The 27,089-nt window shown below is 33.7% G+C and overlaps 2 protein-coding genes across 3 annotated transcripts in view; both read left to right on the top strand.

Moving 5' to 3' along the window:
- The first annotated feature begins 1,624 nt into the window (after positions 1 to 1,624).
- Positions 1,625 to 27,089, top strand: part of LOC103721108 (protein ROOT HAIR DEFECTIVE 3 homolog 2-like) — a 41,207-nt gene continuing 15,742 nt past the window's right edge. The window contains exons 1-14 of one of the 2 annotated variants that reach the window (XM_008811165.4): positions 1,625 to 1,820; positions 5,960 to 6,327; positions 15,878 to 15,944; positions 16,047 to 16,149; positions 17,441 to 17,511; positions 17,663 to 17,726; positions 17,807 to 17,872; positions 17,996 to 18,043; positions 18,143 to 18,205; positions 18,277 to 18,333; positions 18,579 to 18,737; positions 18,826 to 18,894; positions 18,979 to 19,070; positions 23,966 to 24,044. In XM_008811165.4, coding sequence (XP_008809387.4) covers positions 6,180 to 6,327; positions 15,878 to 15,944; positions 16,047 to 16,149; positions 17,441 to 17,511; positions 17,663 to 17,726; positions 17,807 to 17,872; positions 17,996 to 18,043; positions 18,143 to 18,205; positions 18,277 to 18,333; positions 18,579 to 18,737; positions 18,826 to 18,894; positions 18,979 to 19,070; positions 23,966 to 24,044 — 1,086 coding nt within the window. In that variant the 5' untranslated portion in view covers positions 1,625 to 1,820; positions 5,960 to 6,179. The remainder of the gene's footprint in view (positions 1,821 to 5,959; positions 6,328 to 15,877; positions 15,945 to 16,046; positions 16,150 to 17,440; positions 17,512 to 17,662; positions 17,727 to 17,806; positions 17,873 to 17,995; positions 18,044 to 18,142; positions 18,206 to 18,276; positions 18,334 to 18,578; positions 18,738 to 18,825; positions 18,895 to 18,978; positions 19,071 to 23,965; positions 24,045 to 27,089) is intronic. The other variant, XR_015986960.1, reaches the window with a different exon arrangement.
- On the top strand, positions 8,443 to 9,668 carry LOC148703362 (uncharacterized). Its single transcript, XM_088721586.2, has 2 exons — positions 8,443 to 9,465; positions 9,581 to 9,668. Exons 1-2 carry the CDS (start codon positions 8,519 to 8,521, stop codon positions 9,600 to 9,602), a joined length of 969 nt encoding a protein of 322 aa, XP_088577712.1. The 5' UTR covers positions 8,443 to 8,518; the 3' UTR covers positions 9,603 to 9,668.

Genomic DNA, 27,089 nt, shown 5'->3' with positions numbered 1-27,089 from the left:
ATATGATGCTTAGAAAAATAGATTTAGTATATTTGGTTGACCATAGAAAAGTGGTACATTTTAGAGTGACTTATATTTGGTTGAGTATCCACTTTTTTAAGAAAGTTGTGTGAAATATCTATTATACCTTTAATAAAAGAAAAAATCTTATCAATAAATTTTGATGTCTTAAGGATAATTTTGAAAAAAAAATCTAAATTTTCAACCAGTGGAAAAGTAGCTTTTCCATATCCCTTATGGGTTCTTCTTTGCCATAAAACATAGAAATCTTATTTTTATGGGAATGCTACTTTCACATCTCTCTGCTTTGAAAACTTCAACCAAAAAAGAAGTGTTTCTTTGTTTTTCCCTTGACCATACTTTTTTCCTCTCTTTTCCCGCAAACAAGATGAGTCCTACATATTTCTAGAATAAATGATTTGGGCATGGTTAATTGATGGAATGTTGGACCATTATGGTAATATTATCTCCTACTGCATTTGGTTGTCAAGTTTATGTCTATAATATCTATATATTCTTTATTATTCTTAGAAGATTTAAGCATATTGAGTTCAAATTAAAATTTTGAATATTTAGATCCATCAACCATTTCTACTGTGTATAAAATAGATGACTTGCCCGAGCTGTCGAATTGACTCATTTGCCTCAAAAGAAATTAGTAGGGAGCAAATCGAGTCCGAGTCACTAGTTTACCGATCTTGTTTTTTCCTTTCTCTAGTTCCTTGCTTTTCTTGTCTATTTTATAAGAATGAGTAATTGTGAACTAAATACTCTTAATTCTTGATGCATATGCTTTAGATACCTAGCCTAGCAATGGATGGTTGGCCCGTGATTTAATGTATAAAGTCAATCATGCCCATTAATCTCGGTCAATACAGATCGGAACTCATTAGTCTTTCTTGATAAAGTTACATTTGGCCATTCGAAATTAGAAAATAAAATCAATATTTCGGCCGTTAGGTGTTTTTCCATCCAATCAATTGCCCTTCTCGAGCAAATTTGAAGATGTTCACCTAGTTAATATTAGAAGGCACACAAGCTAATCATTTGGTTCCCCAGCAATGGTGTCTAAAATGTTTTCTTATTTTTAATTAACATTTTAAACGATCACTCAGCTTCACCAATGAAGTCATGAGAAAATGTTTATAAATTTTTAAATTTTCTCTTTGTGATTAATCATGGATTAGATCAAGCAGAGATATTTAGATTCTTTTCATGCCTTGAGTAATAAAAACTAAAATTTGCCGACCGACTATTATAAAGAAAATAAAAAGAGACTGATGGGGGAAATAATAAATGAATTTTAGTAACAATGATTGCAATGCAACATATATAGGTCAATGAAAGAATTAATCATGAAAAGAAGGAGAGGAATAACTTGACTTTGTCACTTCAATAACAAATAATTCTGTCACTCGAATCCCATTATAGAAAGAGTAGTAAGTTAACTCATTTGCTTGTAGGCGAAACTCGAGTTGCTTCCTTGATGATAGAAAGATGCTAACACCAACTTCACAAGTTACTTGAACTTCTTGCACACGAGACCTCTAACTCTATGATCCCTCTATATTTGAGGGTCACTCAACCTTTATGTAAAAGCAAATCGAACCTTTGCTCTATGGTTACTCAAGGTCCCTTGTAGGAGCAAATCAAACCTTCCCTCTTCGAGCAGAATTAAAGTGGTGTTTATTGATGATTAAAAGATCCTTCATGTCAAGAAAGGTTTCGAATCCTAGTATTGTAGGCTGGAACCATCCTACCAAGCTCTCTATAGGATTATAAGGTGGAAGGCAACTGCAGTAGTATCAAATGTGTTGAAGGTAAGCAATTGAAATTATTTTCATGCTATTATGGAAGAAGGAGATGGTGGTTATTACTGGAAATAACTTTCCTTTCGTTAGTTTTCTCCATGAAAAAAACTACCTGTTGGTGGTTAATTTTATTGGAAAGAAACCTCGAGGTGGTGGATGAATGACTTTAGTGGCCAACTTTATTTTTTCCAAGCTCACACATTACCTATAAAAGTTTTAACCCAAACCTTAGTCATTCAATTAACTAATTACTTAATCGACCAATCCATTACTTAATTGGTTGACCCAAACTGATTTTAATGTGAATAATGTTATATAGTTTATCTTCAAACCCATTAATCTTAACTTCTATTCACTAGTCTTGGTAGTTGTGCGGTAATCCTAGTTTTGTGTGCACCACTTCTAGCATCATCCACAATATTGGCATCATAACGCTAGTTTTGACACTGTTGTTTACTCAAAAGATTTTTCTGGATTTTCTTGGAGACTTGTAAGATTTAAAATGATAAGATTTTCTACAAGGAACAAGCCAACTTGGATAATTTAGTTCTACAAGGAACATCTTCCTCCTCCAACCCCTCCCTCCCCTCTATGTAGGTTGCCAATGTGCAAAAGAAAATCTTAATGTGCTTGATATGCTTTCAGGCTAGGCCCATATTAACCGAAAACTATTACCTTAATTTGTAAGCTCCGAGCCTAACCCTAGGCTCTAAAACATGAGCCCAAGCTTAGCTTTTTCCGAGTTAGATCTTTGGGTTGTTCAGGGTGAGCCAGTCCATTGGCATTTCTATTAGTAAGAAGCCTTCCATGTGTATGTGGTATGCCAAACTATGCTTGTTATTAAAGAATGTTCATCCACATGGTGTCTAGACTTTTGATTCTTTTCTCAGGTGTGCAAATCTCTCTATCCTTATTTCTCATACGTTTATATTGAAATATTGAAACTAAATTACTTGTTCACTACTTTTTAAAGTCTGTTATCTTTAATTTCAAGCACATTTGGTTAGAGGGAGACTTTATAACATTTATCTCTTGGATTGATGGTATCTATTTCCTTGCTTACTATATTTATTGTCAGCACAATCAACATGACTACAACTATATTGGAGATGCCATGTAACTCTACACTCTCAGCTTTTTGAGTTGCTGCAGCTGTAATTTACATAGACTAACGTTGTGCCTTTCACTCAATCAAAAAAGAAATCAACAAATATATATATAACAACCACGCCCTAAAAGCTTACTCTTGGATATAAAGCCACAAGAACTAGGACTTCTTCTTGTTAACCAAATTAAAAAATAATGCTCGATCTTCTATGAATAATTGTTGTTACATTGTAAGTGAATTGGGTTGCAACCTATGGTTGCACTCCTCCATTTGGGAGGAGGTTATTTAGTTAAAAACCTTGAGAAATGCTTTAGTTATAAGTAGTCTTAAGTTGGCCATGCTCCCCTATTTTTTAATTAAAAGAGGTGGGTGTGGGAGCCGTTCCTATTCCTAATCCTTCATTGGTCCTTTTGTAGAATCCTAGGCCATACAATAGCCAAATGAAACATGCTATGCCAAAACCCAAGTCATAATACCCCATGAAAAATGTTGGTTATCTGGTCCAAACACCCATACAAGCATAGGAACTCATCCGTGACCGTGCGCTCAAGCCATACTTGGATTAAGGAGAAAACAAAAAGGACGGCAATAAAAAAAAAATATTACAAATCACGATGATATTTATGCCTTAGGGTCGAAAGATAGGACCTTCTTACTCTTGATTTTCATAAATTAATAAGTTTTCTTATTTATACTATGTATATAAGCAAATTTAATATATCTATATAGGCAAATAAGAATTTCCATAATTTCTCAAATACTCAGTTCATATTCATAAATATAATTTCAAATATTATGCTGAAATTTATATTCATATCTACAAGCATAATTTGAAAAATATCGTAATTCAACTCAATAACCTATTTAATTATGACCATGCTTATACCCTATGGCTTTGGCTAGAGTAATGAATTTAGGAATAGTCAAAGTACCAATATATAATTCTCAACTAGCAAAGTATTGATGTGCCACTATATAATCTTTACCGGTGAGATATTAATATTATGCTGATATACAACCTCCACTGGTAGATTATAGATGGGCTAACATAAATTTTCTTTTATAGGTCATATTTTTCTTTTTAGTATCGTTGGTATTTGCTCCATTAATATTTTGTTTGTTGAGCCACATTGTCTCATGGCCAAATAATTGTACAATTTGAGCTTTGTTATTAACATACCGGCTTTGGCAATACTCTTTATGGACAAGTTTGATTTTATTAAAATTTTACTTAATTTTCTATGTTTTACTCTTGATTTTCTACAACTACATCTACCACTTTATTGCAAATATATGGTTTATGCTAGCCTAAACTATAGATTATTAATTGATTGATTCACAAATGTAAGCATGCATTAACTAGTTATACATATCCCAGGTGAAATGATTTTTATTATAACTATCATTGAGTTAGCAATACATCTTGAATCGCGTCAATCAAGTTTCAATAATGGTAGTAAATCTGCTAATCTCCTAATCAAGTTTTAATTAAGTTTAAACTTTAAAAAAATATAAAATTTTAATTCTTAATATTTAAACTACATAAAAATGGCTAAATCTCCTAATCTTACAATTCCAAAAATAACTCTATAACCCTAGTCCAAAATAATCACAATCAGATTAGTCGATTTAAAAAATTAATTTTTTTTAATAATAATTATAATTACATTTCTCTCAAAGTAGATTTCAATTGCACTAGACTTTTATAGAAGAGAGATTCAGATCTAAAATTTCGAGGATAAGGAAAGAAGGTTTAAAGACTGTATTCAACAGCTCACTTATGTAAACTTTTGAAGTACCCTATAAGAAAAGAATTTGAAAACTTTTGAAAAGGTTATCTTAGTATGTATAAACTCTCAGAACTTTCAAAAGGGAACTAGCCCATGCTAACTTTTGAAACATTCTTTAAGAGAAAATCCAATTTGGTAAGAAAAGAATTTCAAAACTTTTTAAAAAGATGTCTTAATGTATTTGCAGTGTAGACTCAAAGCACTATCAAGAGAGGTGCAGGACAGATACTTTAGAACCCAAATATCTCTGCCCTTTTTTTTTTTGGTTTAATGAGATAAAATTCCTTTTATATAAGTCTAGCATGTTTTAAGATTTTTACCAAAGAAATATTTGTTCAAATTTTTAATAGAGACACGATTAGGGTTATTTTTGAAAGTGAAAGATTAAGAAATTTAATTTTTATATATTTTAATTAAATTAATAATTTAATTTCATTTAGAAAATATATTTAAATTTTTTATTTAATTTAATAAATGTATTTAAATTTTAGGATTAGTCTAGATGATTGTCATTGTGATGTTTAAATTTAATTGAATTTAAAATTTTAAAATATAAAATTTTAATTCTCAATATTTAAACTACATAAAATTGGCTAAATCTCCTATGGTTCCAAAATAACTCTATAACCCTAATTTCGAAACTAAGCATAATCATATTAGTTGATTTATTACATTTTTCTCATGGTAGATTCAAATTACACTAGACTTTCATAGAAGAGAGATTCGGATCTAAAATTTTGATGATAAGAAAAGGAGGTTTAAAGACTGCATTCAAGAGCTCACTTATGTTAACTTTTGAAGTATCCAGTAAGAAAAGAATTTGAAAACTTTTGAAAAGGATACCTTAGTATGTATGAACTCTTGGAACTTTCAAAAGAGAACTTGTCCATGCTAACCTTTGAAACATGCTTTAAGAGAAAATCCAATTTGGCAAGAAAAGAATTCCAAATTTGTTTAAAAAGACATCCTCCTATATTTGGAGGGTAGACTTTTAAGAACTATGGAGAGAGGTGCAGGCCGGACACTTTGGATACCAAGAAATGAAATTGTAATATAATATATGAGAAAAAAATAATTATGAATCAATTAGTTTTAATTCATTTTAGAATTTAGATTTTAATTAAATTATTTTAAATCTAAAAAATTTAGTGGCCATGTGTTATAACTAGTTGAAAAAAATAAAAAAAATTAAGCATCTCAATCTTTTTCAAAATTTTCCCGCATTCATGTCAGAGTTGGTTGATGTGCAGATCATATAAAAAACCAGACATCCAAATATCGCCACTGTGTACAGACGGAGAAACGTAGACTCCTTCTGGACTCCGGCCACCGAAGCTCTCTTCCTCCGAGTTCGACTCGTCCCTCCCCTCGAGCTTCTCCTCTCCCCTCCAAAACCCTAGAAGAAATCGACCGGAGCTTCCGTCGCACTCTCCTCCCCTCTTGTCCGTGGCTGTTTTCTTCGTATTGGAGATGGGGGACGAGGTCTGTACGACGCAGCTGATCCACAGTGACGGGACCTTCAACGTGGAAGGCCTGGAGCAGTTCGTCAAGGCTGTGAAGCTCTCCAAGTTAGGCCTCTCCTACGCCGTCGTCTCCATCGTGGGCCCGCAGAGCAGCGGTGAGCCACTCTGTTCACTTCTCTCGCGTATTTTCTCCTGATTTTTTCGTCAAAGAATGATCAGTCTCCGGATTTCAATTCCTCTGAGATGGATTCTTTGTTCAAATCTAAAGTAATGCATTAAATTTGACTAAAAATTGTCTCTTGTGTAGTAAAAATTGCTTTTTTTCTCTCTTATTTTTTGAACGGGGTATCTGTAGTGGTGGTATGTGGAGTTGATCATATAGCTAACAATGCTGATTGCCTGATTCTTGAACAGAATCTTGGCATTTAATGCTGAATGGCACATTTGCATCTGTATGCTGATTTCTTTTTAGAAGCACTTGGGTCATTAAAAAGATAAATGCCCCATCTTTCGTTAATTAAGAAGAATAGAGAACATAGTAGATAATGTGATGTACTTGTTGGAATTTGAATAAATTTTGAAAAGTTTTAAAGAGATGTAAATAAAAAAGATTTGTAACCCCCAAATTTTTTAAAAAAGAGTTGTTATAATCTTTAAGTTTTTCAAATTCCATTTGGAAGTTTCAAAACTTCCCATTATCTTTCATTATGGCCTTAATGAGGCCATAAGTATTCAACCGTTATGGTTGGATGACAAAAGGCCTATAAAAGAGCCATTCCTTGTATCTAACAAAAAATACAATAAAAAATCCTTCTTCTTCCTCTCATTGTTTCTCTCTACCACCATTCTCTCTTTTACAATTTTCTATATTATTGGGCAACCGATATAGACTAGGTAATCTGCCTACTACAGACGTGCACTGTAGATTAGGCCCGCTGTGAGCCGTTTGGGTTGTATCTTGGAGCCGTCGCTGACCGCCAATACCTGCACGTGGGGAGGCAACAACGGTATTAGGACAGTGCGTCTTTTGGCGTGCCTCTCACACCTCACAGGCCAGATATTTTCTTACCACTATTTTATTATAATTGTTAGATTTTCTTTTATGTGATTTAAATATTTTACAAAGCATCTTGGTAGATCAACATTCTAAAACCGTTGTTATATTGTTTCATCTATATGTTTATATATTCTGCAAGATGCATAGTTGAACACTGTTTTTGTTCATCTTTGATAGAAATCATTGCTGAATACACTTTAAATAATAATATATATATAGTTTAGCTTTAGATTCTCAATTTTAATATTAAACTGTTTAATAAAAAAAAACAGTTTACTGCTTAATAAAAAAAAACAGTTTACTGTTTAATTAAAAAAAATCAGTTTACTGTTTTACTGTTTTAATAAAAAAAAAGTTTACTGTTTTGATCAAGAAAATAGATTACTGTTTTAATAAAAAAAAAACAGTTTACTGTTTTAATAAAAAAACAGTTTACTGTTTTAACAAAAAACAGTTTACTGTTTAATCAAAAAAAAAAAGTTTACTGTTTTAATTAAAAAAAAACAGTTTACTGTTTAATAAAAAAAAAACAGTTTACTGTTTAATCAAAAAAAACAGTTTACTAATTAATCAAAGAAAACAATTTACTGTTAAAAAAAAAACAGTTTACTGTTTCAACAAAAAACAGTTTACTGTTTAATTAAAAAAACAGTTTACTGTTTTAATAAAAAAAAACAGTTTACTGTTTAATAAAAAAAAAACAGTTTACTGTTTAATCAAAGGAAACAATTTACTGTTAAAAAAAAAAAAACAGTTTACTGTTTCAACAAAAAACAGTTTACTGTTTAATTAAAAAAAAAACAGTTTACTGTTTTAAATAAAAAAAACAGTTTACTGTTTAATAGAAAAAAAATAGTTTACTGTTTAATCAAAGAAAACAATTTACTGTTAAAAAAAAAACAGTTTACTCTTTTAATTAAAAAAAACAGTTTATTGTTTTAATATAAAAAATAGTTTACTGTTTTTAATTAAGAAAATAGTTTACTGCTTTTAAAAAAAAACAGTTTACTATTTAATATATACAAAAAAAAAAGTTTACTGTTCTGATTAAAAAAAAAAAAAAAGTTTTGGTGAAGATATAAGTATTAAATCTAATTGGTGACATTAGGGTTGTTTTCCTTTACAATTATTAGTAAAGTTATTGTTACATAGTATATTATTAAGAGATACTCTTAGGAACATCTTGTTTAAATTTATTCATTAGTGACATTATTGTTATTATTTTTTCTCACAGTTGAATACTCTACTGCCCTTTTTAAACTTTAAAAACTTAGAGTTTAAAATTTAGAATGGCAAATATGGAAGAAGCTAATAGTATTAAGCCTGAAAAATTTAGTGGACAAAATTTTCATAGGTGGCAAAGACAACTTAAATATTGGTTGACTGTGTTAGGACTTGTATCTGCAATAGAGGAACCACGGTCTAATCAAGAGTTACCTTCACAAATGACTAATGAGCAAGTAGAGTACCACTGCTATAATAGAATACTTAGTGCTTTGTCTGACCACCTTTATGATATGTATCATGCCACTACCTCAAGTGCAAAAGAACTTTGGGATGCTTTAGAGGCTGAATATGGGATGATAGATGCTGGCATTGATCGGTTTACTGTCTCAAATTTTAATAGTTATAAAATGGTAGACAATAAACTAGTGGGAGATCAAATTCATGAGTATCAAGAACTTCTGAGAGGAGTTGAGAAAAAGGGAACCAAATTTAGTGAAGATTTTAAAGTCTCATGTCTTATAGATAAGTTGCCATCATCTTGGAATGATTTTGCTAGGACCCTTAGGCATAAACAAGGAGAGTTAACCTTAACCCAAGTCATAAACTCTCTTAGAGTTGAGGAAAAACATAGAGCCAATACTAAGAAAGAGGATGAAAAGACTCCTAAGGTGAACCTAGTTGAAAATAATACTAAGAATTTTTACAAGAGAAATAATTTCCAACATAGGGGTAAGAACTTCAAGAAAAATAATAGGTTCCACAATCGTTCTAACCAAAACCAAAACTTCCAATACCGTAATAATAATAATAATAAAACATTCAAGGGCAAAGGAAGTGAGAAAAGGCTATGCTTTGTTTGTGGGAGAACTAATCACATGGCGAAAGATTGCTTCTTCAAGAAGACTGAGGAGTATAAGCCGAAGCCCAAGTCAAATCACTATCAAAGAGATCCAAAGGCTCAAGTCTATATGTTGATGGATCAAGAGAATTCAGCTGAGCCATCCTTTAGGTATAACTTTAGTTCTTCTTCTATTAATTTTACTTATGGAAATAAAGATTGATGGTTAGATTCTGGAGCTAATGTACATATTTGTTTTGATCATGGTTATTTTAAAACTTATCAGAAATCAAGTGGAGGAAGTGTAACATTAGGTAATGACTCTGTTGCACGTGTGCTTGGAGTTGGAGACATATATTTGAAGATGACATCTGGAAAGATCTTAACTTTGAAAGGAGTGCGACATGTTCCAGAAATCAGAAGAAATTTAGTTAGTGGGTCATCCTTAGTCCAACAAGGATACAAGGTTGTTATGGAATCCAATAAAGTTGTAATTTCAAAAAATAATGTATTTGTTGGGAAAGGATTTATTAGTGAGGGGTTGTTTAAATTAAATGTACTTTCAGAAGTTAAAGTTATCTCTTCAAGTGTTTTCAATGTTGAATCTTCTAATGTATGGCATGAACGATTGGGACATATACACTTAAAGAAAATTAAAAGAATGATGGATCTAGATTTAGTCCCTAAATCCAATCTAAACTTTAAGCATAAATGTGAAGTATGTGTACAAGCCAAACAACTTAAAAGGCCTTATAAGTCTGTAGAAAGAAACACTCAACTCTTAGAGCTCATACATAGTGATGTATGTGATTCGAACAGACCACCTACTAGAGCAGGAAATAAGTATTTTGTGACTTTTATAGACGATTGTTCGAAATTTTGCTATGTGTACTTAATAAAAACTAAAGATGAGGTGTTTAATAAATTCAAGATTTATAAGACCGAAGTAGAGAATCAATTAGAAAGAAAGATTAAGAAACTCAGATCCGACAGAGGAGGTGAGTATACCCTTACTAATTTTAGCATCTTCTGTGAGGAATATGGAATAGTACATGAAATAACTCCGCCATACTCTCCTCAATCTAATGGAGTAGCTGAAAGAAAGAATAGAACTTTAATGGATATGGTTAATGCGATGTTGATAAGTTTTGGGCTACCTGAGAATTTGTGGGGAGAAGCAATTCTTACTGCATGTTTCATATTGAATAGAGTAACTGTGAAAGATAATGATAAGACCCCTTACGAAATTTGGAAGAAAAGAACACCTAATCTTAAAATCTTGAAAGTGTGGGGGTGTTTAGCTAAAGTAGCAATCCCTGAGCCTAAGCGAAAGAAAATAGGGCCTAAAACTATAGATGCTGTCTTTATAGGGTATGCTCAAAATAGTAGTGCCAATAGATTCTTAGTTATAAACTCTGAGATTAGTGAAATTTCAAACAACACAGTTATAGAATCTAGAGATGCTACCTATTTTGAAGATATATTTCCTTATAAAAATAAAATTTCACACCAAGTAATAGATAAATCATCTACTAATGATAAACCTTCCACTAGTACAAGTGCATCTAAGGAACCAGAAACACAATTAGAGTTAAGAAGGAGTAAAAGGTCTAGAATAGAGAAAAATTTTGGAGACGAATTTTATACCTTTTTAACAGAAGGAGATCCTACTACCTATAAGGAAGCTATGTCTTCTTTAGATGCTCCATTTTGGAAGGAAGCTATACAAAGTGAGATAGAGTCTATTATTCAAAATAACACTTGGGAGTTAACTAATTTACCTCCTGGAAATAAAGCTATTGGGTGTAAATGGGTGTTCAAGAAGAAGTTAAAACCTGATGGAACCATAGACAAGTACAAAGCTAGACTAGTAGCTAAAGGTTTTACACAAAAGGAAGGAATAGAATACTTTGATACATATTCACCTGTATCTAGGATAACTACGATTAGAATATTAGTTGCTTTAGCATCAGTGCATAATCTAGTGATTCATCAAATGGATGTTAAGACTGCCTTTCTAAATGGAGACATAAATGAAGAGATATATATGGAGCAACCTGAAGGTATTGTAGTTAAAGGTCAAGAACATAAGGTCTGTAAGTTAGTTAAATCCTTGTATGGTTTAAAACAAGCTCCTAAGCAATGGCATGAGAAGTTTGATAAGGTGATCTTAGAATATGACTTTAAGATTAATGAATATGATAAATGTGTCTACTACAAAGAGAGTAATGGAGAACATGTGATCTTATGTCTTTATGTTGATGATATATTAATATTTGGGACAAATTTGGAGATAGTAAATGATGTTAAGTCTTATCTTTCTAGAAAGTTTGACATGAAGGATTTAGGAGAAGCCTATGTAATTTTAGGAATGAAGTTGGAAAGAACACCTAATGAAATTACTCTTAATCAAACCAGTACAATAGAAAAGATGTTAAAAAAGTTTAATTATTTTGATTGCAAATCTATATCAACACCATATGATCTAAATGTGCATTTGAAGAAAAATAATGGTGAACCAGTATCTCAACTGAAGTACTCACAAATGATTGGATCATTGTTATACATAGCAAATAAAACTAGGCCTGATATAGCATATGCTGTTGGGAGACTTAGTAGATATACTCATAATCCTAACAAAGATCATTGGATTGCTTTAGAGAGAGTCTTTAAATATCTTAGAGGAACCATGGAATACTCATTGTGTTATAAGGGATTTCCGAATGTAGTTGAAGGGTATAGTGATGCGAATTGGATAACAGACAATATGGATGTAAAGTCCACTTCAGGGTATGTATTTCTTTTGGGTGGAGCAGCAATATCTTGGGGATCTAAGAAACAAACTATTATCTCTCGGAGTACTATGGAGTCAGAACTTATAGCTTTAGATACAACTTGCTCTGAGGCTGAGTGGATTAAGAACTTGATGCTTGACATGCCTTTAGTTAATAAACCCATGCCTGCCATTTTCATACATTGTGATAGTAAGGCAGTAATAGAGTTAGTAAGGCAGGCACATACTAATAAGAAAATGAATAGACATTTGCAAGTGAGGTACAAATCAGTTAAAAGCCTATTGAATAAGAATATTGTATCTTTGGAATTTGTAAAGTCTGAGAAAAATATAGCTGATCAGCTAACCAAAGCTCTTTCTAAGAAAGCTGTCATTGATTTGTCGAGGGGGATGGGCTTAAGCCCATAAGGGAGTCACCTAGGGAGGTAACCCAACCTTTATGATTGGAGATCCCATGAAGAAGGTTCAATGGGTAGAAACAATCCATATTGCGTGACTCATTTCAGCACTACTTTTAAGGAGAGAGTCTCCTGCTCATCCCTATGGCAATAGTGCTTTGATATGTGACGTTAGGAAGGGTGTTACCCTGAATGAGCCCGAGGCAGGCATACTCCTGCAGGATACAGGTCACATGTATTCTTGGAGAACTCACCTAAATGAGAGTTGTCGTGAGGCCGCGACCGTGAGAATTGGGCTGTTCTCTAATAACTCTCATGAGAATCAAGATTCAGCGCATGGCCATAAATAGCGCTAACCCGCACCAAGTCTATATCAATACTATGTGTGTGGCATGTTAAAATCTGGTCCAAAGGGTCTAGTTCAAGACTTAGTTCACTATGATCCTTCAGGTTAGAACTGTCAACACTAAGTGTAGGTTCAAGTCCGGAAGACACCTGCACCCATTGCATAGTATAAAGCTGCCCAAATTTCTCTCTATATATATGTATATGATTTTATAAAGTTTTGAAACTTGTGGGGGACTGTTGGAATTTGAATAAATTTTGAAAAGTTTTAAAGAGGTGTAAATAAAAAAGATTTGTAACCCCCAAATTTTTTAAAAAAGAGTTGTTATAATCTTTAAGTTTTTCAAATTCCATTTGGAAGTTTCAAAACTTCCCATTATCTTTCATTATGGCCTTAATGAGGCCATAAGTATTCAACCGTTATGGTTGGATGACAAAAGGCCTATAAAAGAGCCATTCCTTGTATCTAACAAAAAATACAATAAAAAATCCTTCTTCTTCCTCTCATTGTTTCTCTCTACCACCATTCTCTCTTTTACAATTTTCTATATTATTGGGCAACCGATATAGACTAGGTAATCTGCCTACTACAGACGTGCACTGTAGATTAGGCCCGCTGTGAGCCGTTTGGGTTGTATCTTGGAGCCGTCGCTGACCGCCAATACCTGCACGTGGGGAGGCAACAACGGTATTAGGACAGTGCGTCTTTTGGCGTGCCTCTCACACCTCACAGGCCAGATATTTTCTTACCACTATTTTATTATAATTGTTAGATTTTCTTTTATGTGATTTAAATATTTTACAAAGCATCTTGGTAGATCAACAGTACTTTGAAGAATGCGAGCAGTCTCTGTTTTTCCAAATTCCCATGAGGTTCGGTGGTCTGTTTTTAGCTTCATGATGCTTTGTTACTGAAAAGCACAGGAGAGGAAAGGAAATGAGAAACTGTGATCATTAGTATAATAAGATATAAATGCTTTGTTGTCGATAACCTACTTAAAGATGAGTTACGGGTGAAGTTAATGTCCGTTTGGGTGATTGGAATCAATATCATCTAGTTAACATGATTCTCATCTTTATAATTTGTGGAGCTGACACTATTTTGATAATTTTGACACAATTATATTCTATACAAAAGATATTTTCTATTTCTTAATCTTCTACTAGATAGTCAAAGCAAATCAACAAAATGGATGCTTGACAGCATTGTGCTTGTGCAAGGTTCCTTCTTTTACTTGAGAAGATACATTATAACTTATTAACTTGTATCTTGTCTCATTTCATCATAACATGTAGAAGATGGAAATATATGACTTATTTATTGCTACTAGCTTTTTTTTATTTATTTCATATCTCTAAGGCAAATTCCAACTAGGTTACCAGCACTAGTAAGGATGGACCAGATAACCAGCTATTGAGGAAGAAACAAGAAAATAGGGCGTTATTTTAACCTTCAAGGTAAACATGATGACATTGTCTCTTCAACTTGAAGGGAACGATCCATTTATGGATATCTTGATGAATCTTAACTAGATGGATTAACAATATTGAATACTTCTATTTTTTCAAATTTTAGGGTCAGTCAAGAGTAGCTTATTTTAGTAGCTAGAGCAATTTTTTACTAGTATAAGACAAAATGATGAAAAAGAGAATAGATAAATGTGATATGTCGCCTCTAAGTGCCATTAATTTTAAGATTTCATAGTTTAGGGCAATGACCTAACGACCTCCTCCCGAAAGACCAAATTGTTCCGGAGAGCAACAAATTCGTGAAGCCAAAATTCCCTAGCCTTAATGTATCCAAAAGACCACCATTTTGTGGTATTCCTTAAGAATCCAATTGTTCTTCTCCCTCCATATTTATCACTAAATAACAAAGGCAACTAAAGCTTTTCTCTTCCCCTTGTTTTACTTAGACCCACTGCATTCTTATAATATCTTGCAACTTTTGTTCTCACCCTAAATAAATACTCAATCTTTTTTCAACATGGTACCTGTCGTTTGTATTTGAAACCTTGCTTTTCAAGATCTATGCCCTATGGTTCAACTCAAAATGATAACATTGATAAATGCTGTTTGAGAAGAAGTAAATCTTTATATTATTTCCTTTGGTACTATTATTCCAATAGTAGATCATAAATAATGTCAAATATTTTGAGAGTATATTATTTTAATATTTGATCACAAATAATTTCAAATATTTTCTTTAGATGTTCCAAAGATATTCTCTATTTTTGTCTGCTAATTCTTTATCTGATTTCCTGACCTTTTCTTGACTCACAGAAGAACATAGTCTGAAATGTTAGTTACCTGTTAGATCTTTTCTATAATTATTTTAGAATTATATTTCATCTTTTTTTTCTGTGAATTTATTTTGTTTTAGATTCTGACAATACTTGGTTGTTTTTCTGAATCTTCTTGTATCCTGAACTTTCCCACTGCCTGGTTCTGCTAGCATCCTGGTTGTTATCATGGATTGGAGCTTACATTTTTATGCAAGTTTTTTACCATCCTATAGCACATATCACCCATGTGAAAGTATGAACTGCTATCCATGTATGTTGTGTTTGCTAATTCGTTGGATCTTGAACATATGTAAGTTTTCCTGCAATATATTCACTTTTCATTTCTCATGGTTGGTAAGCTGGGTCTTATCTGTCCTAAAGTTGCAAAATCCTTGTCTAACTATTACCTAAATCACAAGGATAAATGTGTTGGCGTATTTCTTTGTCTGAATATTTTAATCAAGATTATGATATTAGTTCACAAGGTTGGACTAAGAACAATATTCTCTCTCTCTCTCTCTCTCTCTCTCTCTCTCTCTCTCTCTCTCTCTCTCTCTCTCTCTATTTTTTCATTAACTCTCTATATGTTCTGTTGACTGGAAATTTTTTGTTAGCTATATTGCAAACCATGTCTGCATATATCAGTACCTAGGTGTCCTAGGCTGATTTGTAGTTGCTCTCATGTGTTCGTCAAGCTTAAACATTTCATTTAATTATTTATGTATTTGACTGATTGGTTGAATATTGCTCTTTCTGAGCAGGAAAAAGCACCCTTCTTAATCATCTTTTTGGAACAACCTTTGGGGAAATGGATGCCTCTAAAGGAAGGTAAAGCTTTTGTGTCATTTTCCTGTAGGTAAAGTGTTGTTCTAAATTGACACTTGTCTGAGATATGTAGGTGACATTGCCATAATTTTCCTCCCTTATCAGGTATCAAAGTACCAAAGGTATTTGGATAGCGAAGTGTGTTGGCATTGATCCTTGCACAATTGTCATGGATTTAGAGGGAACTGATGCAAGGGATAGAGGAGAGGTGAATCCATTTATTTATTTATTTATTTATTTTAAATGTGCAGGACATGCGATATATGCTCTTTGTTGTTTCTATTCTTTGAGTCAGATTTCATGGCAATGTTTTAATTAGTGGTTTTGATGAGACTAGCACGTTAGATGGACATGGTAATGGTAACAAATGAAAGATCCTTTTCCATGTCGATAGCATTTGCTTTTGTACTTACTGAAGCAAAAAAAAAAAAAAAGTATATTAAGAGAGCATGGACCCATTATTTTCCTCATGTTAAGACTAAAAGAATCCAATTTTCATTAAAAGCCACAACTTTACTGCTGTTTAATGTTTACGAATCTAGCTTAAGTCAATGCATGAAAAAGATGAAAATTACTTGCTTCTTAATTGCTCATAAGTCAAGCATCAATGTATGTGCTATTTCATGTCAAGTATCTAATAATTGCTTGGGGAGTTTTGAGTCACAGTTTTCTGTCAATTCCCACGATTATTTAATCATATGCCCTTCACAAGAATATGATTGCTTTCAGGATACTGTCTTGTTGCAAATTTTAAGACATTATAGACGCACTTTTTTGGTCTAGATTTCTTGTGGAAGTTTTATGCACATTAATTTAATGCTTGTTCTATTTTAGGCATTATTTTTCACCAAAAATACAAACTTGCTCTATTTTTTTGTTCATGTAGAATTTGTAGTCCTTGATTTTGTTTCATCATCATCACTACCACCATCATCATTGTCTTCTATGTTGTCCCTGTTAGGAATTTAGCACATATATCCCCGAAAGAAGCAACAGTGCATATTACACCTCTTTGAAGTTCTAAAACCAGCATATATACCCCTTCAAATTATAAAAGTTCCATATGTGCTCCTGCAGTTAGATGACATCTCTAAGAGAAGCAAGGTTACCATATTATTTTGCCATTTCTTTCAATTAATGAACTTTTGCATATACACTCTTTGAAGAGTGCTTATTTGCTTATTTTCCCCTAAAAAATAAAAATACTTATATATAATTAGCATGAATTTCAGATTTATGCAATTAAGGGAAAATGGTTAATGGACAATAACTTTTTAGCCCAAGCAAACTAAGTTTAGAATGATGGAAGTGATATAAAATGATGGAACGGACATGCAAATTTTAGACTTTCAGAGGGTTACGTATGCACTTTTTACTTTTTAAAGGGTAAATATAGAAGGTGGTCTTTGAGTATATATACTAAAATACCTGGTTATATTGTTAACAGATACCCATATCTTGTTAATAACTCAGAAATATAATTATGTTCTCATTTTCAGGATGATACTGCATTTGAGAAGCAAAGTGTCCTCTTTGCATTGGCAATTTCTGACATTGTATTGATAAATATGTAAGTTGATGACTTAATGTTTGTTTTCCTTTTTTTGTGTTAGTTCCTCCTGTCCTCCACTATGCAAAACATGTTGTCACAATGTGGGAGTTTTGGTTCTTGACATAGCATTCCAATGCTTATCATTGACAGTTACATCTGACTCATGCAGGTGGTGCCACGATATTGGCCGTTATCATGCTGCTAACAAGCCTCTTTTGAAAACTGTCTTTCAGGTAATTTTCTTTTGTTTGTTTCCAATGTAGATCACAATTCGCTTTGCCTACATGTGACAGTGTGGTGAACTTTTCTGCAGGTTATGATGCGCTTATTTAGTCCTCGAAAGACAAAATTACTGTTTGTTATTCGTGACAAAACAAAGGTTTGCATTTTTTAGATAATCAGTTTATATTTAAAATATCTATCCCTCCTCTCCTTATTAATACTAGCTATGTATCAAATGCATCTCAATTTTTCTTCCTTCTTGATGTTCATTGTCTTGTAGACTCCATTGGAACTTTTAGAACCTTTACTAAGGGAGGATATTCAAAAGGTGCAATCATATGCTTACCCTTAATAAATAAGAATGCATGTATTCTTTCATTTTCTAAATTTTTTCTTACAATGATTTGATGATTATCATTCTCTCCAGATTTGGGATACTGTTTATAAGCCCCAGGCTCACGAAGGAACCACACTCAGTGATTTTTTTAATGTGAGGGATTTGATGTACCTTGGAAAGTTTTTGACATAACTATCCTAACAATTATGTTTTTCGACATAAAGGTGGAGGTCACAGCTTTGTCCAGTTATGAAGAGAAGGAAGAACAATTCAAAGAGCAGGTTGGGGTAGCAAGTACAATAATAATAATGTTAAACACTTAGAGCATAACCTTTTATCTTTTATACAACAAAGGCATAGATTGAAACACTTGCAGTTGTATTTAATCAAATTTTTGTATATATGGGTCCTACTACAATTTTTGCCTTGCCAGTAACTGTTCTTAGCCCCCCCTCCTAGCCCTTTCATCAAATGTTTTTCTTAGCAATTAAAACTCCGATTGATTTGATATAATTTTCTTCTTCAGGTTGTACAACTAAGGCAGCGTTTTTTTCATTCAATTGCACCAGGAGGTCTTGCAGGAGATAGACAAGGTGTCATTCCAGCTTCAGGATTTTCTTTTAGTGCACAGCATATTTGGAAAGTCATACGAGAGAACAAGGACCTTGACCTTCCTGCTCACATGGTATAGATTATGGATACCACTTGCTAAGTTATTGAATAGGTTCTGATTTTTCTTCTTGCACTGTAATCCCTTTTATTATAATTTTTAGGTAATGGTTGCTACTGTTCGATGTGAAGAAATTGCAAATGACAAGCTCAGTTGTTTGGCTTCTGACGAGGTAAAGATGCATGTATAGTTCTTTGGTTCTTTATGGTTCGTGAGGAAATCTGCAGAATTACATGGTTGTTGGAATGTACTTCAGGGTTGGTTAGAGTTGCAGGCGGCTGTGCAATCTGGTCCAGTATCAGGCTTTGGGAGAAAGCTTGGCTCCATTATTGATGCTTATCTATCAGAGTGAGCATCTAACTAATTCTTCTAAAATAATATAGTGATAGGAAACAATATGATGAGCTATAAGCTGACCTCCAACAAACCTCCACATATTTTTGCTTGAAGTCATAGCAATTGTCAGTGAAATTGTTGGTCACTTGCTAGGTCTTTGCAACTGTGCTCAATTAACATTTTGTCAAGTCATGAAATAGTGTAGCATGTGTAACGATTCATAAGCATACTTATGCACTTCCTGAACAGATGTATCTAACCTAGTCTGAAAGCCTCATGCTTAATTGCTAGTAGTTTTACAGTTCTCAGATTAGCTTTTCAATTCACCAATGTCAGTGGTCCAGGGATTTGCAAAAGAGTGTCAAATATCATCAATATTTAGTTTCTATTCATTTTACATGGCATATTAATTTTAATGGGATGAATTACTTACTTGGATGTCATCTTGCTAGATGGAGAAATGCCCATTGGCTCTGCCAGAGCTTAAGCTATTTTAGGAGTTTTCTCAAGTTTTTGTGTTCACTGTGCTTTTCACTTTGATGACTGTTTGAACCATCATATCATTGTCATGTGTACAATACCTTTGAGGCTTTGATAATTAATTATAGTTTTTTATGGTGACGTGACTTGAAAAATCATATCTTTCAGATTTCAAAAATGTTTTCTTTTTGTTCCATTTAGTATGATACAATTCCACATTACTGCAGCTTTAACATTATCTTAAAAATACCTGTCTTTCTATTTGATTGGTATGGTTGATATTTCATTGAAGAAACGGTCTATTGCATATTGATACTTCACTGACTTGGGGTGGGGGTGACAGTACAAATTGCAAATTACTTTTAAACTAAAGAACATATCTAATTAACTCTCCTCATTTGTTGCAAGCATTAGGGTCTGTTATTTACATAAAGATTACATTTTATTTTAAACAATTTGGAGAAAATAAATAGACAAGAGAGAGAGAGAGTTTTGATGTAGTCATAAATCAAGACGAAGGAGATAACTTCAAGGAATCTCATATTGTTAAGAGGGAAAGGAGGTGGGAGGTTAAACAACATACTTGCACATGATCTGCCAAACTGGGCTGAACCGCCTGTTTCAACCTGTACTGAACAAACTAGTGTGGAACCGACAAGGTTTGGCCGATATTTTTGGCAAAATGCCGTGAACTGCTCCAAACCATCCGATTCAGAGTGGAACCGAAACTAGGTGGTTCAGAGTGGAACAGGAACTTGTGCGAACCGCACTGGTTTGAACTGGTTCGCCTCCCTCTTTTCAAAAAGTTTGAATTTATGGTCTACTGAACTGGGGTGAACCACCTGGTTCACCCTGTACCGAACCGGTATCATACTGAATTGATAGCCGATCAGTATGGATCCCGATACCGGTTTGGCTATGCATATATTGGCTTTACCCCCTCATATGTTCACAATAATGATTTTGAACACTAAGAAACCTTGATATAATTTAAATCATATATTTTAAAATTATAATTCCAAATAATGGATGTTAATTTATGTTAACCCCAAAATCTTTAATGTTAATGCATGTTAACCATATATTTGAAGAAAGTAATCCAGATAGTTGAAACTAAAGAATAAGTGAGAAAGCTAGAGTAAGCTTTATGCCCTCATTCTTGTCACATAATTATTGTGATAACTTGGTCTATGTAAGCCCTTTTGATGCTTCTAAGACTTCAGAAAGATATTTTCCACTATTCCCAAAGTCATATATTGTAAAACCAAAAAAGCTGTATCTCAATTTTTGGGCCCTTAGAATTGTAAATATTAGTTAAAGAAAAGGGAATTTACTAATCCTAAGATCCATTTAAAATTTGATCAAGTATGGCTAGGTATGTCAACAATGAGCACCTTGAGTTACGGAAAATTGATTTACCTAGAATTATATCTCATAGATTGAGTACATCAACCGTGAGAATGGGAATTTTCTTTTCATTTTCTTCTAGTACTCTCGTTGTAGAGGAGCCAAGATTTAGCACTTCTCATCTCTTCCTTTTATTTCTTCTATGTTACCATATTTCTCTTTAGGAGCTTATATAAATTCAGTTTCTTACGGAGACTCGTTGGAGTAGCATACTTCATGAGTCTTAAAGAGATTTATTTCCTAGTGGAATCGTGAGGAACATTAGAATGAAACTAATTTTTAGTTTCACTCAAAGTTTGCCAAACTGGTACTGGAGGTCGTAGTGGTCGACAAACAGTTTAATACAGTACTGGTATGTACCATACCGACTTGATGCATACTAGAACTAGATCTAGAGGTAGAGAGAGGGAGAGGAAGGAGAGAGAGATGGGACTCACTTGGCCCGACGGTGATATTGATTCATTGGAGGATAGAAGCCGGAGATGGTAGGATGAGATGGCGGAGGCAGCCGAAGAGGATCTTGATCACAGTCAGAGGAGGAGGTGGTAGCAGTGTTCTTGCACTAATCCGAAACCCTAACATTAGTCATGGTCATTATCATATCGGCGTCAGCATGATCACAACCGGTTTGGCGGATCGGGAGAGAGGGAAGAAGAGAGGGGAAGATCGGGAGAGAGGTGAGATGGGAGAGAAGGATTGAGAGAGTGGGAGAGGATTTGGGAGAGATCGCGATAGAGGGGAGAGGCAAGGTGACTCACTTTTCAATTAAATTGGGCAGATTCGGTTTGGGACCAGATCGGCCGATCGAACCATCTCGGTTACTAGCTGGTATGGTTCGTACGCCCATAACCGCTTGGTTTGGGTTGATATGGAGGTCCCTAGACTTACACTTTCTTTTCTTTGATAACAAGGTCAAAATTTGCACCTAAAGAGATTGATTTTGATGGACCTGATCTTTGATTCCACTTTCTTTGATAACAGCATCATTGTTACCTAACCAATTTATTCCAAGAGCTTAAGCTGTTGAGGAAAGGTTTAATAATGCGTGTCAGGCGTGACATCATAATTTGCATGCTCTCGAGACCCTATCTTTTTAAAATCATCACCAGTAAGTGGAGGAATAAGCTTCTTGAGTTTTGCCTTATAAAGATCTTGTATACCTGACCATTTAAAGAAGTTCTATTATTTATTTTAATAGTTGAGGTTGTTATTTATATGTGATTGATCTGTTGCTGCAACCTTGACTGGGCTTTCTTTCTGTATATAAGATGCTTCTCATGGAGATCAGTGAGTCATGATTTGGTCTTCGAATGCATCCCTGATATCTCTCTCAGACAGGGGATGATCAGCCTCTCTCTAAGTGTGGGATATTCTCCACTCAAGAAAGAAATGAATTGAGTGTGGCAAAGATGTGCTTCATAGGAATCACCTTTGTCTCTGTTGTTTGCTGAAACAAGTAAATGACAGTCCACTCACCATGAACTGCAGCAGTAGCCAAGATCTCAGTGGAAGGATGCAATCAGACAAAATCTGACGTGGTTCGTCAAAGACATGATCTGCTGGGTGCTGACTGCTGGTTGTGGGCCGTTGAGAGTGAGGATAACATAAGTAGTTCACTTTCTGATACACATGATCAAATTATAATATATGTGGGAGGCAATATCATACTTGTTACAAAAACCTTGTGCTTCTTAGAGTGAAGACTGAAGAGAGTTATCTAACAGAAAGATCTCATATGGAAGTTTTTTAGATCTTGCACATGAGCAACATGAAGATAGTTAACAAAGGATTGCAGCTTAAGCAGTGCTCATGTCTCATGTAAGACAAAACCAGGAAACCAAATGAAAGAGAAATGAAGAACACAACTTGCTTAATACCCGGTCGATTGTTGCAGTTCCAAAAATCATGATATGGTGCATTATTATCCTCCTTGAAGTAAGAGGGAAAAAACTATTTTATCTTTTGTTTGATGGTATGACATGAATCTGACAAGTCCTGGTAAGTGAGATATTAGAAAAAGAACATATAGGTGATGGCTCGGTATGTGTGTGTGTGTGTGTGTGTGTGTGTGTGTGTTATATGTGTTATATATATACATGTGTGTGCGTGCATGCAAGCATGCAAGAGTGTGTTGTGTGCGTGTGCATGCGTGTTGTGCGCGTGCGTGCGCGTGCGTGTGCGTTCGTGCTAGAAAAAACGGAAGTAAAAGAATGGGAGAAATGATATAGGATGATGAATAAGGCAGAATAGTGGTCTATTATCTCTGAGGTCAAAAGAACTAAAGTATTTTTATACCTTTTAACCATATCAGAAGGCCTACAATGGATGGTCATCAAACATGTGTATAATGTCATCGCACCCAAAACAGATTACAAGACTCATTAGTCATTATCTTTGACTAGCAACTTCAAGTAGTTATTTTATCAGGAAAACATTACAACCTTGCCTTGTCTGATTGCAATTCTGATTCTCGTGTACTGAATTCACCTATCTTGCAAGGGAAGACACTTTATGCCCACTGAAACTCCCTATCTTCTAAGTTTAAACAACCAGGTAAACTCAGCAATAGGCCTCAAAGTTCTTATGTTGTAGTTGGACCCAAGATTTATATTTGATGAATAAAAGATTTTTCATGAGACAATCGATTAATCTATGTCTATTACATTTTAGTGGCTCATTGTTAAAAATTTAAAGCATGCTCCTTTATCTTGTGAGAAAGTATCCTTATAAAGTAGAACGTCTTCTACAATCTTCCTTTTTTTTGTGTGAATAAACTGATCACGCATACGATGTTCAAAAGGAATCCACTTTGGCAAGGAGAAATTTCATTCTTTTCTAATTGGAAATACTAATTTTGGGGAACATATTTAAGCGGCTTTGTTGGATGAATGATTCTCTTATTACTTTGACTTGCTTTGTTTTTCCTCTCTTGAAAAATGTTAAAATGGAGAAATTTTTCATGCCATTTGGACTTAAGACTGTCCTTCTTGTTTATAATAATCTCATTCATTTTCTTGTAGGTATGACATGGAAACCACTTATTTTGATGAAGGTGTCAAGACTACAAAACGACAGCAGTTGGAATCCAGAATACTACTTGTGAGACATTGCTCAACTTGAATTACAGCCAAGCAAAGATCATTTGGTTTGCTTTGTTACTTAATGGTGATACTAATAGATACATTCTTATTTAAATAACATACTAATTAGTGGAGACAAGTCCATGATCGATTGGGCAGTGAAGTTAGGATGATGTAGATGATAACTAAAACTTAGGAGATATGGAGGGAGTTGGGTGGACAAATACATGTTAATTACAATAAATGCAGGGATTTTTTTTTTACTGGACTGGGGGCAGGAGAGGCATGGCCCCCCGGTTCCATCCCTGCATCTATATATATTTTAGCCTCATGTTTCCTTAGGGTGCATGATTTTCTTTATTTACTTGCCTAGTGAGCATGCAGCCGTGTTCTAGTTACTTTTGATATTAATGATCCTTTACAAACCGAGGCTGTTCCTGTTTTGAAAAAAAAAATTGTTGGGGCTGCCTACTAAAATTTTGTGAATTCTATTGAAAGTTGGTTTTAGAATCATGACTAACACAAATTGTTTCTAATAAATTTCTCATTGTTTGGAGAAAGGTCTTTTGCATAATTTGTATTTGTACTTAAAAACATTGGATGTAGTATAAAACATTGACTTTAACAAGGAGAAGTAAACAAGCTATTCATATTTTGTCAAAATTGGCACTGAATGGAAGGGATATTATGAAGCAACTAGGTCATTGACTTTAACAAGGAGAAATAAACAGGCTATTCATATTTTGTCAAAATTGGCACTGAATGAAAGGGATATTATGAAGCAACTAATATTAAATCTTTTCGAGATTTATTTTCATTGAGTCAACGAAGAAGGCTAGAAGAGACTAAGGAGTCAAGCAAGTGGCTAAGTGATATTTGTTATGGAATTAAAAATTGTGGGAGTCAATTAAGTATAGTTTTAGATGTCTTTTTAACGATTCTTTTTTTTTTTTTTGGAGGGGGGTGGGGGGTTGTAAAATAATAACTATTCTCTGATTGTTCGAATGAGACTCTTTTTGGCGTTATGAAGAAGTGCAAAGACAAGAAAGAGCTTGCCGTACTAGGCCGTAACGTATTGTACCAATAAGGTACCAAGATTTGGTTCAATATATTAGCCAAACCAGTATGTACTAATTTGAACCGAGTGGAACTATCACGTATTGCCCGGTACCAATCTGTACCATTCATTTTGGGCTATATAGTAATTGAGAGTGTGGAAAAGTGTTGGAAACTTATCTCGTTATGGGTGTATACTGTACCATACCGACCTTATTGTACCAAACCTATAACGTACTGTCATGGTTTTCGGTATCAATTTTGTGAACCTTGTGAAAGACTTTAGGCAGGTACAAAAATTCTTTATATAGCTGCTCTTTGTGTATCGTAGGAAGATTTTCATATTTAATTTTTCTCATTGACTTTTGAAGCTATAACCTGAGATTTGAGCAATTATTTTAGCTTGATTTATATGAGTTTGGAGTGCACAATGCACGTGGTTCTTCAATATGTTAGATGCACCAAACAAGATCGTTTTGCCTAAATATCATGGTTTAAAAGAACATTCATGCCTTGTTTTTCTCCTTTCCAAAGTCATGAGCTTGGTTTTGATTTGTATATATTTAGGCTCACTCAATTTTATTTTATAAGAAGGGAGAGAATGAAAGTGCAAATAATAATGAAATCGTTTTTTACTTTTTAATGCCATCTATTGCCTTATGTTCTTTTCTAGGTTGATTGGTTGCAGCCCTTGTTTGCGTCATATTGTGGATACAATCAGTCTAGGTTTGTTATAGTTTATTCATTATGTAGTATAGAAAATATGAATTATATTATCACATTCTAGATAATTTCAAAATCATAGTAAAATGCAAATATGATCCCTGGAAGAAGTTCGTAAAGTGGTTGACACAAGGAAGAGAGGAGAGGGTCATAAGTAAGGTTTCCTCCAACATGATAAAGGGAAAAGAAGAAATAATTGCTCTAGCAGATATTATCTACTTTCGTCTATGAATCCTATAATGACTATTTAAATAGCATTTTTGATTCCAAATTTTTTCCATGCAAAAATTTGGAACATTACATGTTACTTACCTAAGTAATTATTGGGGTCAAATGCACTTGGATCTAATATGAGTTTGCCGAAACAGGTAGTTTGTGTTATACTATTGGCTTAATCATACAAAAGGGCAAAATATAAGAAGACGGAATAGTTCCATTAAGACTAGTAAAGCTATATTTTGTTGAGATATATGGCCTGGACAACCACCACTTGGGTTTGAACTATGAACCTCTCTCAAGTGGAAAACGGTGCCAACTGGTTGAGCTAAGGTTGACTGATAGGTGTATAAGGTTTAATAATGTTAATTTTGTATATATGTTCTATAAAAACGAACCTATGACTAGGAAAATAAGTCTATATGATGTATTTATGCATGTAACCCATGAAAATAAGTCAATTTGCTGAGGTGCTTCATATTATAATACATGATGTGTTTTAGAGACTAGTGCTAGGACTTTTCCTCTCAGATTGTTAGGTTTTAGTAATGTTTAAATCAAGTCTCCCGTCGATACCGGGACCTGTACCGATCGACGGATGGTTGGGTATGGTACTGAACCGGTACCATACCGACACGGTACGCCGATGCATGCCGGCTCCAAACTGGCACACCAAATTTTTTTAAAGCTTTTTAGATTTGATTTATTGGTAATCAATTTTGTTTAGCTTTACTAATAATTTTAAGTATAATTTGATGTTTCTTGATATTTTTCGATGTTTCTATGATCCTTATATAACCTAAATGATACATCTTGTTGTTTTAAAGTGATACAATATATAAAATGATTAGTGAGATTTCATGCAACAAGAAGCAACATGAAATATCCTAAAATCAATTAGCGAGATACAAGATATAAATAATACAATCAATTACACATATTTAAAGTACAACATACGTATCGATATCTAAAATTTCATCGAGTGGCGATGCCTCTCGGAGATATCCGGATCATTAGCATAATTAGAAGCCATGTCAGTCCACCCCTTTAACCAAGCGGCGTTATAGTC

Source organism: Phoenix dactylifera, chromosome 5 (genome assembly GCF_051530095.1).
Source record: "Phoenix dactylifera cultivar Ajwa chromosome 5, Ajwa_hap1_PhDact_Kaust_v1.1, whole genome shotgun sequence".
NCBI lineage: Eukaryota > Viridiplantae > Streptophyta > Magnoliopsida > Arecales > Arecaceae > Phoenix > Phoenix dactylifera.
Note: the sequence above shows the minus strand (reverse complement) of the source record. Positions and strands in the feature narration are given on the sequence as shown.

Excerpts from the sequence above, each read along its gene's own strand:
- LOC148703362 (XM_088721586.2), top strand. The coding sequence starts at position 8,519 with ATGGCAAATATGGAAGAAGCTAATAGTATTAAGCCTGAAAAATTTAGT. Across the intron at positions 9,466-9,580 it reads TCAGCTGAGCCATCCTTTAG|AAATCAAGTGGAGGAAGTGT; the intron begins GTATAACTTTAG and ends AAAACTTATCAG.